Below are 16072 nucleotides of genomic sequence, written 5' to 3'. Positions count from 1 at the left end.
GATTGTTGAATTGAATGGTATAAAATGGAATTTTTAGAACTTAGTACTGTAACTAAGAGGAAAAAAAAACTTTTCAAGCATCCTGATGAATATACATTTATATAAACACTTGATATATTAGTTATAAGTTTTATTTATTAATTTAAACATGTCCCCTAAGGTGCTATAACTTTATTACCGTACTTGAAAGAATAGCACATTAGAGCTAGAAGCACCCTTGAGAGATCACCTAAGAAAGTGGCTTTAGCTTTACAATGGTCTGTGATTTAGACTTTTCATTAATTCAAACGAGCCAATTAGTTCAAATTATTGAGGCTTTACTATATACAAGCAAGCCCAAGTGTGCAAACAAGTTGTAGTTAAGCAGTCTGCTTCTAAGTAGTGGCAAGCATGTTTCCATAGAAACGACATTATTATCAAGCAAGCAGTCAACCAACAAGCATTTATTAATTACCCTTTCCAGACAGTGCACTAAGCACTGAGGATACAGAGACTTAAAGGGAACCATCCTTGCCTTCATGGAGCTTGCATCCTATCGTGAGGAGCTAGGTGGATAGCAGATAGAGAGCTAGCAAAGGTTGGTTAGACCTGAGTTCAAATCCTGCCTCAGATGCTTACTAGGTGTGTGTGTGTGTGAGAGAGAGAGAGAGAGAGAGAACCTGGGCAATGATGTGTGACCTCTTACCACTAAAATGAGGGGGTTGGACTCTGATCTCTAAGGTTCCCTTCTAGCTCTAAACGGATGCTTACACACACACACACACAAGATAAATTTTGGAGGATGATGGCACTAGCAGCTAGGGACAACAAGAAACATTTCATGTAGGAGGAACTAAGAGGACATAGAGTTCAAAATCATTTTATTATTAAAAAAAAAAAAATAAAACCTTGCCCAGGGTCCTCAAAGCTAGTAGATGCCTGTTGTTATTGTTTAGTAGATTAGTCCTGCCCCACCCTTCTGTGACCCCATTGGGGTTTTCTTGGCAAAGATACTGGAGTGGTTTACTCTTTCCTTCTCCAGCTCATTTTACAAATGAGGAAACTGAGGCAAATAGGGTTAAATGACTTTCCCAGGGTCACACAGCTAGGAAGTGACTGAGGCTGGATTTGAATTTAGGTCCTCCTGACTCTAGGGCACTCTCTACTGAGTCACCTAGTTGCCCTTGTGGATGCTTATATTTATTTAATGAATGAATTAGTAAGTCAGACTATTTGTAATTAATATACCAATTGATTATATAGAGGTGTACTTCTTTGTTTTTAATATTTAATTCCTCCCTGCCAATTACATGTAAAAACAATTCTTAACATTCATTTTTTTAAAAGTTCTGAGTTCTGAATCCTATCCCTTTCTCCCTTCCCTCCCCCCTCCCTGAGATGGTAAGCAATCTGATATAGATTATACATGTGCAATCATGTAAAAAATTTCCATATTAATTATTGTGTGCACACGTTTTGTGTGCACACAAAAAGAGCTGCTATAAATATTTTTGTGCAAATAGGTCCTTCCCCCCCCTTTTTAAAAAATTTCTTTGAGATACAGACCTAGTAGTAGTATAGTTGGATTAAATGGTACACATGGTTTTATAGCCCTTTGGGCATAGTTCCAGATAGCTCTTCAGAATTGTTGGATCAGGTCACAACTCCACTAACAGTAAATTAGTGTCCAGTTTCCCCACATCCTCTCCAACATTTATCATTTTCCTTTTTTGTCATATTAGCCAATCTGATAGGTATGAGGTGGTACCTCAGAGTTGTTTTAATTTTCATTTCTCTAATCAATAGTGATTTAGAACATTTTTTACATGTGATTATAGATAGCTATGATTTCTTTGTCTGAAAATTGCCTGTTCATATCTTTTGACCATTTATCAGTTGGAGAATGACTCATATTCTTATAAATTTGACTCAGTTCTCTATATAATAAATATGCACTTCTGAAGTTTGTTACTTCAGCAGAGTTGTGAAAAAAAGAAGGGATTCCAAGAGTAGAGGTGAGGTGGGAATTGAGTTCTAGGCATGAAGATGGAAGGTGGAGTAGGGGACGTGGAGTGGAGTGAAAAAGAGCAAGAAGGCCCACTTGGGCTGGATCTTAGAATTCAGAAAGTACAAAACTGTGTAACAAATTTGGAAAGTTAGGTTGGAGCCAGTTTGTGTGGGCTTTTCAAAGCTAAAAAGTGGAGTTTGACCATGAAAAGAAGAGATACAGAACCCAACTATTGCTTAAATGATAGTCAAGTCTATGGAGGATTTTTTTTTCTGTATGGAGGAATGTTGAGCATGTTTGTGGTCAGAAAGAAAGAAACAATAAGACAGGGAGAAATCAAAGATTAGAAATGTGAGGGGATGATTGTGGGGACAGTCTGTTGGCGAAAACAGGAGGGGGTTGAGTCAAAGACATGGAGAGAGGTTGGTGTCAGTAAGAAGAGCCTCCATATCTCCATCAGAGATTGGAGTAAGGGAAGAGAGAATGGGAGATGATGTGCAGGGATTTTTAGATTTATAGAAGGAGAGAAGAAAGAACTCACAATCAATGGTCTTCAGTTTCTCAGTCAAGTATGAGGTCTTCAACTGAGCAAGAGGGAGAGAAGATGGTGTGGGAGACGAGAAAAGAAGGGAAGGTTTGGAATAGCCCCTGTGAAGAGTAAGTTAGAGAATGGGGTATGCCTGTAGTTAGGCATCCAGACTAGTCCACAAAAGCCTATTGAACTCATGATGATTTTGAATTTAGCAATTATTATTTTTCTCTTGCAATTACATTTAAGCACCATGTATAATATCTTTTCCATGGTATTTTCTAATAATTGGAGGCTTACTAATTTAGAAAATAATATCTCATTTTTACCCCCCTGCCTCCCATGTCTTCCTCTCAATTTCTTTCCTCTTCATGTTGTTCTCTGCTCTACCCCCACCCCCTAGAGAATGTAAGCTTGTCAAGGTCAAGAACTAAACTTCATTTTTGTGTTTGGATCACAGAGTAAACACTTGGTAAAAGCGTGTTGATTTTTCACAGGTTTGCTTTGAGGAAGGAATACATAATGGTAATGAGCTGGAAAACAGGAGTGTTAGGTTAAATGTCACCAGAAATGCCAGAAAACCATTGAATTTTACTTTAGAAGTCAGCAACTATTCCACTCCTGTGCTTGCCCCCCTCCAAGATTCCCACCCCATCAGTAGGGCCCTGTAACTCATTAACTCGTTGTATTTGCACAAAACATTGTCTATTGTCTAGATCAGACCTTTCTAGGTGTTCTAAAGTGGGAATGAAGATTTGATTGGAGGGATAGGGCAGAGGAGTGGTACCTCTGGAGGAAATGAGAAGGAAAGGGAAAGAGAAGAGAACAAATATTTATTAAGGGCCTACTATAAGCCAGGCACTGTGCTGAATGCTTTACAAGTTTGTCATTTGATAAAAACTTAGAGACTTCCTAGATAGTGCATCTGATCTAGGTCTAGACAGGGGTGGAGAACCTGAAGCCTCGAGGTCACGTGTGGCCTTCCAGGTCCTTGGATGCAGCCTTTTGACTGAGTCTAAGTTTTACAGAACAAATCCTTTTATTAAGGTGATAAAGTCTGGATTCAGTCAAACGACCACACTTGAAGACCTAGAGGGCCACATGTGGCCTCGAGGCTGTAGGTTCCCTACCCCTGCTCTAGGATTATGTAAAGGAAATACTTAAATACCTTGTCCCTTTCCCATCTTTCTCTATGATAGTTGAGGTCCATCAGGGATTCTTAAACTGGGATGGGTGGACTTGAAAAAAATGTGTAAGTATTTCAATATAATATGTTTCCTTTATAATCCTATGGATTTTAGTTTGTGCGTTTACTGACATAATTCTCAGAAGGAGACCATAAGCCTCACCAGACTGTCATTATACAAAAAAGACTAAGAATCACTGGTCTAAATAGTGTTCTGATGGGTCGATTTGCATAGAGGAATATAATAAAAAATAATGATGGCTCTAAATCGACTCTCGGACTATGTAGTTTGTCTCCCCATTCACAGATGAAGAGACTAAGACCCTCAGTAGATCCTGGAAGACACAGAAAGAACGTTAAGATACTTTCCCCCCTTAAAGGCAGCCCTGAGTAATCCTAAGCTTTTTGCACTCTTGGGAAACACAGGGAAGGAATTAGGGAAGGGGTTCAGACGGCCAAGGGATCTCCTCTGGAGCATGCTGTGTGTGGTCAAAGAATTGAGACCTGGAGGAGACCTTGGAGAGCTCTAGCTCACACCCTTCATTCTGCAGATCATTATCATTGTGGATTTGTGTCTCAGAGGATGAGGGGGGGGTAAGAGAATGAGAGATATTGGGTCTTGTTAGTGAAACTGAGATGTTCTTTTTCCAGATTAGCAAGCACCCAAACCTGATATCCACTGCCAAGTATGTGTTGTGTAATACCTATTGATGCACCCCACTTTTCAAACCTTTAAGCTTAGTGAAAGTGCAAATTAATCTGATCTGCTCAATGAAGAGAGGCAGTGACTTCTGCATTGCAGGCTTCTGGGAGTGTTGAGGAAAGGAGAGAGATTGCCACCTACTGTCAGACATATCACCTCCCTGCCCATTTACTTGCTTGAAGGCTAAGGCTAGTATAAACAGATTATTTTTTTCTTTCTTTAGTTGAGATTCAGCTAATGATCTCTTATATTCAGCTCTAAGATTCTATGATTTTTTAAAAATTCTGCCTCCTTTCACTTCCCTATCTGAATGTCTCTCAGCAAAACTTCTGATAATCTGTTCATTGTAAATGCAAGTGCCCATGTGTTTGTGTCTTTCTACATGTGTATATTTATATTTTAAGAGTTCTTAATCTGGGGTCTGTGAACTTGTTTTCACATATGTATGTATGTCCGTGCATATATGTATTTCGATACAATTGGTTTCCTTTGTAATCTTACGTATCTTATTTTATGTATTTAACAGCATTATTCTGCAAAGGGGTCTGTAGACTTCACCAGATTGCCAGTGGGGTCCAGGACACAAAAAAGGCTAAGAACCCGTGGTGGGGGAAAAACATCTTGGCATATAGATGCAACCAAAGGAGGAATCTGTGTTCAGAGTAGGCACATCTATGAGCACATACTCATAGATATTTGGAAGGATAAGATCTTTCTGTAGCTAGGGCTCCCTCAAGGTCATCCTTTCCAGACTCACAGCCTCAAAATAGTCCAGGGGTGGGGAACCTGTTGCCTTAAGGCCACATGTGGCCCTCTGGGTCCTCAAGTGTAACCCTTTGACTGAATCCAAACTTCACAAAACAAATCCCCTTAATAAAAGGATTTGTCCTGTAAAACTTGGACTCAGTCAAAGGGCCACACCCAAAGACCTAGAAGGCCTCATGTAGCCTTGAAAAACCCAGAAGCTCCAATTCTCCAAAGCTAGAACTACAGTTCTAGAGTGTTCTAGAGGCCTTCAAGAGTCATTTTGGGGTATATTAAACAGATGTTTGGGAATTGCAAAGCTCTTTGCAGAAATTATCTCATTCTATCCTCACAACAACCCTGTGAAGTAAGTGCTATGGACATACTGTCCTCTGTAAGCCTGTGCAGTGGGAGGGGCCCACAGAGTGGTAGTACAAAGAATATTCATGCCAAACTAACTACCAGAGATCTGGCTGTCCACCACTGCAGCTGAGCCCCAGGCTACAGGCAGGAAGTCTGTACCTTCCTTAGAATGACACTGATTGTGTTTATGTTTGTATGTATGTGTGACTCGGTGAATATGAGGGCTACATGGGCACACAGCATCAGCACACCCATGTGTGAGCATGTACATATCTAAGCCAAGTGTTCTTAGCCTTTTAGGTATCCCATACCCCTTCGGCAGTCTGGAGAAACCTATGAACCCCTTCTCAGGATAATGGTTTTAAACACATAGAATAAAATGCAAAGGATTACAAAGGAAACCAACAACATTGAAATACAATATCAAAATATTGTATATTATTTATTCACTTTCATTTACAGATTCTCCCATAAGTCTTAGTTTACTTTCAGTTTTAGTAGCTTAAATATTGTTTATATTTTATATTTCTTATATTTATTGTTTTTTCTAAAGTTCACAGACCCACCACCCCCAGGTAAAGAATCCCTGATCCTTAAGTAGAGATATAACCAGGAATTTTTTCACTCTTCATCAAAAACAGTCCTGCATAGCCCTTTCTCCATGTACGTTATGACAGAGAATATGGTGTGGGGATGGGAAAGGAGAAAGAGAAATGAGGTACTTCAGGGTCCCAGAATCTGCCGATGGGGGCTTAGTTGCTTCGGGTGGGAGAAAGTTCTTCAAAAGCTAAGAACTGCTGCTGAGAGAGGGCCAGGCCCTCAGGTAACAGGGGCTGCTTTGGAGACAAGATGCACTTCTTCCTACTGTGGAAGGAAGAATTCCAACAACAGGGGCCAAGTTTTTTTGGGCAGAGGACTTGCTTCTCTCCACCATGGCTTTTGCTAATTCCTTGAGAGCAGGGACTATATTTTGCCTTCATTTGTATCTCTGTCACTTAGCACAGTTCCTGGCACATTGTTGTTCAGTTGTTTCAGTCATGTCTGACTCCTCTTGACCCCATTTGGGGTTTTCTTGGCCAAGATACTGGAGTGGTTTGCCATTTCCTTCTTTAGCTCATTTTACGGATGAGAAAACAGAGGCAAACAGGGTTAAGTGACTTGCCCAGGGTCACCCAGGTAGTAAGTGTCTGAGGCCACATTTGAACTCAGATCTTCCCAATTCTAGTATGTGTGCCCCCTAGTGGCCCATAATGGGCATTTAATAAATTATAGTTTACTGACTGAGGCAATAAGGCACTTCAGCATCACCACTTCCAATTGAAGGGATGAGATGAGACATTGCCTAGTCCAAACTGAGATAGGGGCATATTGGGCAGTACTTGAGCAGAATGAGGAAGATTCCAAAGTATCAAATCCCGGCTTACTATTTGTCTGCTAGGAATAGTTTTACAAGGAGAGGGGACAACCTATTGTCCCGCTTCCTTGCCCATCCTCTCCTGGCTAGAGACTACTTCTTTGCTCTTACCCAGGGCACACCTTTCTCTTCAACCCGTATGAGGTGTCTGGGGGCACTGCTAAGGGGAGAAAAACTATGTCCTCCCTCAGTTGTTGGCATGTGAAACAAAGCCCCATTCATCCTAAAATAGTTAGAGCTGTTTATCCTGTTAAGGTGTATGTGGGAGAACTATGCCCCTCTATATGGGCAAATCTGTATGGGCTGAACTCATGAATCAGAAGCTTGGTCATTTACTAGTAACTACTAGCTCAACGGGAGCTAGGTGGCACAATAGATAAGAGTGCCAAGGCTGGAGTCATGAAGACCTGAGTTCAAATCTATCCTCAGACATTTCCTAGCTGTGTGACCCTGGCCAAGTCACTTCACCCTGTTTGCCTCAGTTTCCTCATCTGTAAAATGAGCCGGAGAAGGAAATAGCAAATCACTCCAGTATCTTTGTCAAGAAAAGCCCAAAAGAGATCATGAGAGTCAGGTGCTATGGAAAACAACTGAACAACAAAATACCACCTCAAAACCAAGTCGTTTTTTCCCTCTTTGGGTCTCAGTTTCCTCATATATAAAGTAACAGACAGCATAGTATATGGGAAGCAATGGATTTAAAGTCAGAGAACCTGGGTTTAAATGCAGGCTCTACCTACTCCTTATATGACTGTGAGTAAGTCTAGTAACCTCCCTGGGCCTGGGTTTCCTTATCTGTGAAATGAGGGATTAAATGACCTTCTAAAGTGCCTTCCAATTCGAAATCTCTGATCCTTTGACTAGATGGTATCTCACATTTATAAAGGCCTTAAGCTTTTTAAAGCGCTTTATATTCATCATTTCCCTTGCTCCTCCCAACACCACTCTGAGCCAAATGCTATTATTTATCCCCATTTTAGAGATGAAGAAACTAAGGCTCAAGATCACTAAGTGTCTAAGGCAGAGTGTGAGCTCTAAATTCCTAGGCGTTAACTATCATTCCACCGTGCGTCTCAGAGGTCCCTGCAACCCGAGTGGCTATGATTCTGTGAGATAATAATTACTTATCCATCTATGGCTGAGGGCCAAATTTGTAGAGAACATTCTGTAACTGAAGTACTCTTTAAAATGTAAACAGTGACTTCCTCTGCATATTTGGGAATTATATGTATGTTGCATCCATAGACAAACCACTTAAGAATGTACACATTTGCCAATATGTGTTAGAGATGTTGCTGTGTCTGACCTTGATATTTGATGAGCTTGTGTATGTGTGTGTGTGTGTGTGCAGACATTTTCTCTTCACTGATTTTTTTTACTCTGGGCTGTGAAATTCCCCGCCTCACCCCCCCCAACCCTGCATAAACTTTATGTTCTTGGTCCTGTTCCCAGGGAAGAGTAGCCCTGCTGGGAAGGCTGTTTATTCTTATTTTTTCCCATTTCCCGCACCTTGTCAGGGAAGCAGAAGCTTCCAGCTTCCATCCCCCTTTCCTCTCCTCCCCATTAACCTTATTGGTTCCTTTCTTTTAGCAAGAGAAAAAAAAAAGGCGTGGGCAGTCATTGGTTCAGTGGGAAAAAATCAATGAACCAATGAAATGCAAGCTTGGAGGTTGTTGCTAGACCAATGGGAATCTTGGATGTCAAGGACAAACAAATGAGCTTTTCCAAGAACTGAATGGTACAAAATTCAGAAAACGGCCAGCAGATGGAAGCAGATCAAGCTGCATTGATGGCATCCTGTCAGCTTCCAGTTGCCCGCATTGGGTGGCGATGGGGGGCAGGGAGAAGGATGCATGTTCTCTGTTAGTTTTTCCTTGATATAAAGTAACGAATCTTGTATCTGACTGTTGCAGTAGGAAATAAAGTGCATGTGTTTAATTTGTATTTCTGCAGGTTTGAATCTGTTGTCCCTGCCAGTGCCCAGGGCCACTGTTATTATCATTATCCATTTATCTCCCCCACCCCACCCAAGGTTGCTACATGGGGTGGGTATTGCCCAGGCTGAAACAAGGAAGCTTTGCTAGAGGAATCTCTCCCTGCACTGCCATTCAAGGAAAGGGGTTGGAAGGATCTCATTAACTTTACTAACCTCCAAAGAGGAGGGGAGGAGCCAGCTTTCTACTGTAGAAAAAGTAGCGTCTTCCTTGCAATTAAAGTCTGGGTGTAGTCATCATTGTCGTTGCCATCACCACTAATATTTATATAACACTTTAAGGTTTGCAAAATGCTTTATAAATATTCTCATTTGATACTTATAAGAATCCTGGAAGGTAGGTGTTATTTTACAGATGAGGAAACTGAGGCAGATGGAGTTTAAGTGATTTGCCCTGGGTCACATAGCTAGTAGGTGTTTAAGGATGGATCTGAACTTAGGTCTTCCTGATGCCAGATCTAGCAGTCGATCCACTGCATTACTTAGCTTCCTAGAAATAATAATTTTGTTGTTGACTTATTTCAGTCATGTCCCAACTCATGATCCCATTTGAGGTTTTCTTGGCAAAGATACTTGAGTGGTTTGCTATTTCCTTCTCCAACTCATTTTACAGATGAGGAAACTAAGGCAAATGGGGTTAAGTGACTTGCCTAGGGTCACAGAGCTAATAAGTGCCTGTATTTGAATTTGAATTCAAGAAGGTGAGTCCTCCTGACTCCAGGCTGGCACTGTGCCACCTAGCTGAATAATAATAATAATAATGAAGATGATGATGACGATGATGATAGTAACTGCCATTTACATAGGCCTTGAAGTTTGCAAACTACTTTACATACTTATCTCATTAGGGAATTAACTTTCTCCTCCATGAGTCTTTCCCTGATTCCTGCTTCCCACCTCATCCCCACCTACTCCCCAGTTGAAAGTTTGATGTACTAGAAAGTGGCCAGTAATTATAACTATCCAAAAGTGAAGTGAGATGACTTGAGAGGAAGTGTGTTTTCCACACTCATTGGAACTATTCTAGCAAAGGCTTGATGACCACTTGGGACAGCTAGGTGACATAGTGGATGGAGTGCCAGGCCTGGAGTCAGGAAGACTCACCTTCCTGAGTGTAAATCCAGACTCAAGTCACTCAGCTGTGTGACCCTGGACAAGTCACTTAACCCTGTTTGCCTCAGTTTCCTCCTCTGTAAAATGAGCTGGAGAAGGAAATGGTAAGCCATTCCAGTATCTTTGCCAAGAAAACCCCAAATGGGATCATAAAGAGTCCTACAATACTGAAACTACTGAAAACAAAATAACCACTTGTCAGGTATATTTAGAGGTTCATATTCAGATTGGACTAGATGATCTCCCCATCCAATCAGAGATCTATCATCTGTAATTCATCTTCAAATTTTTCATGACAGTTTGCTTGGACCTCTCCTTGGAATTTATCTCACATTTCCTTGTTCCAGAGTTATTTTCGTACTTCCCTACACCCATAAGCTTCTAAACTCCTTAAAAAGCAATGTCTAGGGACAGCTAGGTGGCGCAGTAGATAGAGCACCAGCGCTGGAGTCAAGAGGACCTGAATTCAAATTCAGCCTCAAACTCTTACTAGCTGTGCCACCCTGAGCAAGTCACGTAGCCCCAGTTGCCTCCCCTCCCCCCCAAAAAAAGAACAGAAACAAAAGAAATAAAAGCAATGTCTGCTGCAGTCTGTGATGTATCATCTATCTTTGTATCCCTAATGCCTTGAATGGTGCCTTGCCCTTTTTTGTTTATTTTATTTATCTAGACCTGTGATTTCATTTGTATAGAAATTCCCTCCACTGTTGCAGACCAACAACTCTGTGAGTATGGTCTTAGACAATTGCTTGTGGGCGTTACTCTTACCCATAGTCACATGGGGGCAACCTGAATACAGGCCTTTCTGACTCAAAACCTGCCTTCCATTCACTACTCCATACAGCCTCTCATCTAATACATAGTAGGTGCTCAATATTAATGGAATTAAATGTATTGGGCCATAGTCTAGAACTTAAAAACACAGAATATTAAGACTGAAAATGACTTGGAGGTCACTTAATCCAACGCCATCATTATAGAGATGAAGAAGTGGAACTTTGTTATCATAGGCTAAACTTATGCCCAGATTGATCATATCTGCTGTCCATGTGTTTGGAGAGGGATACATTTAATAAGGTACCAATTTTGTATCTGGAGGTACAATTCAACAGTCAGGGGCTGCTGACCAGATGCTACCAAATTAGGTAATAACAGTAACCATGACTACACAGTACCCAGCTCTTAATAGGCACTGAATAAACATCTGATGAAAGGAATTTAATTTCTAAGCATAGAGTTTTAATGAACGTTTGGTATGGTTTGGAACTGCCTTAAGAAAAAACCTTCCCCCATCATCCTCATCCCTACTACCCCTGACCTGGGGTTTAGTTGACCATCAATGCTAGGTCTTTCAAACTCTGACTTTTCAGAAAATGGTTTCTAGTATTGATCTATTGTCTGAAGATAGTGATAGGGACAGGAACGTTGCGCTTTGTAAGTACTGAAGGAGGCAAGAGTGATGGACTTGGTATCAGAACTTTCAAGTTCGAATCCTGGCTCTGACACTTGCTACCCTGGAGAGGTCACTTTTCCTCTCTAGGACTCATTTTCCTTCTTGACAGAGGGAGGAACTTGAACTCGGTGTTTGTTAAGGGTCCTCCCAGGTTTAACCTTCTAAGATTCTCTCATTCATGAAAGCCGATGGTCTCTGATAATTAAGAATGTTATTGTATCCTTGGTAGATCTGTGGTCTAGACCTTTAAATCAACAGCTGAACCCAGTTCAAAGAGCTCGACCCGAAAAAGCTTAATGGGAATGTTGTCAGTTGACTTGCCCCCATATGAGATCTTTCTTGGTTAACTACTTTCTTTTCTTTTTTCTTTTTCTGTTTTAGGAAGAATCAAAAAGCAAATCCAAAGTCTGTGCCAATGTGTTTTGTGGCGCAGGCAGGGAGTGTGCAGTCACTGAGAAGGGAGAGCCAACCTGTCTTTGTATTGAGGTAAGTTATTCAGGAAAAGGGGTAGCTTCAGAAATGACTACTTTGCCAAGGATTGACTTTCATTAAGATAATGTATATATATGTAGATGTATGTGTATGTGTATGTGTATGTGTATATATCCTTCACAGGATCATAGTCTTAGAACTCAAGGGCACTTTAGAAGTTGTCTAGCCTATTTTAAAAATGGGAGTGAGGAGGGAAGGGAATAAGCATTTACATGGCACCTACTATGTGTCAAGCACAATGCTAAGCACTTTACAATTATTATTTCATTTGATTATCACAACAACCTTTGAGATAAGTGCTATTATTATCCTTATTTTACAGTCAAAGAAATTGAGGCAAACAGAGGTTAAGTGACTTGCTCAGGGTCACACAGCTAGTAAGTATCTGAGGCTGGATATGAACTAAGGTCTCTCTGGCCAGTGCTCTATCCACTGTTTCACCTAGCTGCCTCTAGATGAAGAAATTGAGGCCTAGTTCGGATGACGTCCTCAAGGCCACAAAAGTAATAAGTGGTAGGCCTAGGTGGTTTGACACCAAATCCAGGATTCTTTCTTTTGTACCGCACTGTTATCCACATTAATTTAGAAATGAAACAATATACCCTTTCATCTGTCTCAGTGACCTCTGGGATTTTTTCATTCTGGAGGAAAAAAATCCTAAATTATTGTAGTTATGTAGTTTTTGAAGACTCATACTTGGGGCATCAGAGTAAGAATTAGAGAAATATTTTATTTGCTTCCTTGTAAGAGACTTGAAAGTAAAATTCTACTCCTTAAGTAAATTAACATGGGAAAGCTGCCTTGTAGGCCTTTGTCCAGAGCTCCTGAATTAGGGGTATGCCAGCAGTGCTCTGACCCAAGACTATCATGGCACATATAGTAGGGGTGCTGGATCTGGAATGAGAAAACCTGGATTCAGCTCCCTACTCTGCCACTTAGTACCCATTAAAAGGTCAAGTCATTTAAACCCTTTGCTCTTAGTTTCTTCTTCAGTAAAATAAGAGCTTTGGAGTAGATGACCTTTAAGGTCCATTCCAGCTCTAAATCTATCATCCCATGCCTTCCCTTCTAGTTAAACATTTCCCTAGTCAGTTCATTATATATATTAAAAAAAAAACAACACATGGTACTGGCTGAAAAAAACTTTTCAATGAAATAAAATTGAAACTATAGAAATGGAGTCAAACTAAAATAGGAACTTCATGTATAGTAGACCAGATATAGCACAACAATGGGGAAAACTCACTACTTAATAAGTGTTTCAAGGGAAAGGTAATTGGGACATATATGTATGGAGAAGAATTAACTTGACTCCATATACCTCACATTATACATAGCAATAAATTCCAGATGGGTTAGTACTAAACATAAAAATAAAACAACCTACTTAAGAAAATAATAACAACAACAAAGAAAATTGGAGAGCATATTTATACCAGCTGTGGAAGAGAAATAGATTCTTGGTCGTTGAGGGAGTTACCAAGTGACAAGGTGACATTGAAGGAATGACAAGATATGAGTATTCAGTTTTATTAAAAATAAAAATACTTGCATAATGAAATGCAATAAAGTAAATATCCCAGAGAAAGCAACAGATTAGGAAGAACTAAAATGTAAAAAAAAAAATTACTAAAAGCTTGGTCTTCAAAATATTAAAAAAATCAGCACATATGTATACATGTATATTTATGCATAGCTCAGTATCCAGATTCTACTTAATAAGTGGTCAAAGGAGATGAACAGTTTATTTAAGAGAAAAATAGACAGCAAATGATCATATAGAATAATAATGATGATGATGATAATGATGATAATAACTGACATTTATAGTACCTTTAAGGTTTGCAAAGGGCTCTACCTATATTATCCTATTTGAAGTGCCTGCCCTTGTTAACGTTTACAAAATGCAAATTAAAACAGCTCCAAGGTGCTACTGTATACCGATTAAACTAGCAAAAGCAAATTGGAATTATAAAAACTCAATGCTAAAGGGCTATGTGTGGTGGCAATAGACATCTATTCATCCAGTCCTTCTGGAGAGCAAGCGGTCAGGATGTAGAAGAAGATATACTAAGCTATTCATACCCTTTAACCTGGTAGTTGCTCTTGGAAAATATATTTTGAGGGGCAGCTAGGTGGTGCAGTAGATAGAGCACTGGCCTTGGAGTCAGGAGGACCTGAGTTCAAATTCCATCTGAGACACTTGACTAGCTGTATGACCCTGGGCAAGTCACTGAACCCTGATTGCCTTGAAGAAAAAAAAAAAGAAGAAAAAAAGAAAACATATTTTGATACTTTAAGTATCCATGATTGCATCCATGTGGGTATTCCCTCTACTCCTGCAGTTTGCAGTTCTTCCATGGCTTAATAATAATCATCATATCTAGCATTTACATAGCAGAGTGCTTCACAAGTATCTCATTTGATCAAGCAATAAACATTTATTAAGTGCTGTCATGTACCAGGTACTGTGCTAAGTGCTAGGGACACAAAAAAGGGCAAAAGATGGTCCCTACTGTCAAGGAGCTCACAGTCTAATTGGGAAGACAAGGAAATAAATATGTAAAAACAAACTGTTGTTTGGTCATGTCCAACTCTTTGTGACCCCATTTGGGGTTTTCTCGGCAGAGATACTAGAGTGGTTTGCTATTTCCTTCTCCAGTTCATTTTACAGATGAAGAAACTGAGGCAAACAGGGTTAAGTGACTTGTCCAGGGTCACATGTCCAGTAAGTGTCTGAGGCCAGATTTGAACTCAGAAAGAGGAGTCATCCTGACTCCAGGCTTGGCACTCTATCCATTGTGCCACCTAGCTGCCCCTCTATAGGTACTGCAGACGTTGTTATCTCCATTTTGCAGAGGAGGAACGTGAGGCTCCAGAAAGTTAAGGGGCTTGCCCAGGAACACACAGCCAGCACATGTTAGAAGCAAACTGAGCCCAGGTCTTCCTGGCTCTCAGTACAGCACTAAATCTACCACACCACACCTGTGCAAGGGGAAACCTTATCCATGCTAAGGGGAGAGCTCCCTGATGAGCCGATCGGTGCCTGTGTCAGCAGCTATAGGAACATTTCATCTCTGGATCTGTTCTAGCAATGCAAATCTCACAAGAGGCCTGTGTGTGGCAGTAACGGGAAGACGTACCTCAACCACTGTGAGCTGCACCGTGACGCCTGCCTCACGGGATCCAAAATCCAGGTGGACCACGACGGGCACTGCAAAGGTAAAGAGTGTTCATGTCATAGAGTGCAGCCTCCAACTCTGTGACCTTGGGTGGGGGTCAGGGATATGGGTGGTAAGCCGGATGAACAGAGGTACAAAGAATGTATCTGCCGAACTTTTTCCGATTCTCCCCCACTCCCTCCCAGCCCTTGCCCAAATCCTCATTAATCACTGGCCTTCTTCCTAGAGACGGTGCTGGTATCTAGGCCTCTAAGCATCACTTCCAGCCTGTCAAATTCTCCACTAAAGTCTTGGGACCTTATCTCCACTGGATGATAGGCTGGAGTCATAGGACTGTAGATTAAGAGTTGGGAGGGACCTTCCAGGTCACTGAGTCCAGCCCTGTCATTTTACAAATGAAAAGACTAAGGTACAAAGATATTAAGTGACTTGCCCACGGTCTCCTAGCTAGTAAATATGTGAAGCAGGCATGGAACCCAGGTCTTCCTGACCCTAAGGGTCCTCTTTCCCTTACACCACATTTGTGGAGCCCCTAATTGACTTCTGCATATTATTATAAAATTGTCTCTATCTATGCCTCTGAATAAAGCATGAAGGAATTTGGGGACACTTCAGCACATTCAATGTCATCTTGTTACCTGGTGGCAATATACCTTGGTTTTATACCTTAACCACCTTCCTTTTAGGTAAAAAGACCTTTGACCTCATCCTGTTCTCCTGAAAGGATTTGTTCTGTAAAACTTGGACTCCGTCAAAAGGCTGCGCAAGGACCTAGAAGGCCACATGTGCCTCAAGGCCGCAGGTTCTCCACCCCTTGTGATCTAGCGTGTTGCTAGCATAGAACAGGTATCCTGGGCCTCGGATGTTCAATCGAGCCCTAATTAGGACCTGGGCATTCTGATAAAATGCTGTG

At 40.9% G+C, this 16072-nt stretch overlaps 1 protein-coding gene across 1 annotated transcript in view; it reads left to right on the top strand.

Moving 5' to 3' along the window:
* Positions 1 to 16072, top strand: part of FSTL1 (follistatin like 1) — a 99506-nt gene that overhangs the window by 62096 nt on the left and 21338 nt on the right. Inside the window, exons 3-4 of the mRNA XM_027845206.1 lie at positions 11867 to 11971; positions 15070 to 15199. Of these exons, the coding sequence (XP_027701007.1) occupies positions 11867 to 11971; positions 15070 to 15199 (235 nt within the window). The remainder of the gene's footprint in view (positions 1 to 11866; positions 11972 to 15069; positions 15200 to 16072) is intronic.

This window comes from Vombatus ursinus, unplaced genomic scaffold, assembly GCF_900497805.2.
Source record: "Vombatus ursinus unplaced genomic scaffold, bare-nosed wombat genome assembly UNPS02014959.1, whole genome shotgun sequence".
Taxonomy (NCBI): Eukaryota; Metazoa; Chordata; class Mammalia; order Diprotodontia; family Vombatidae; genus Vombatus; species Vombatus ursinus.
The sequence above is the reverse complement of the archived record's forward strand: the minus strand, read 5'-3'. Positions and strand labels throughout refer to the sequence as shown.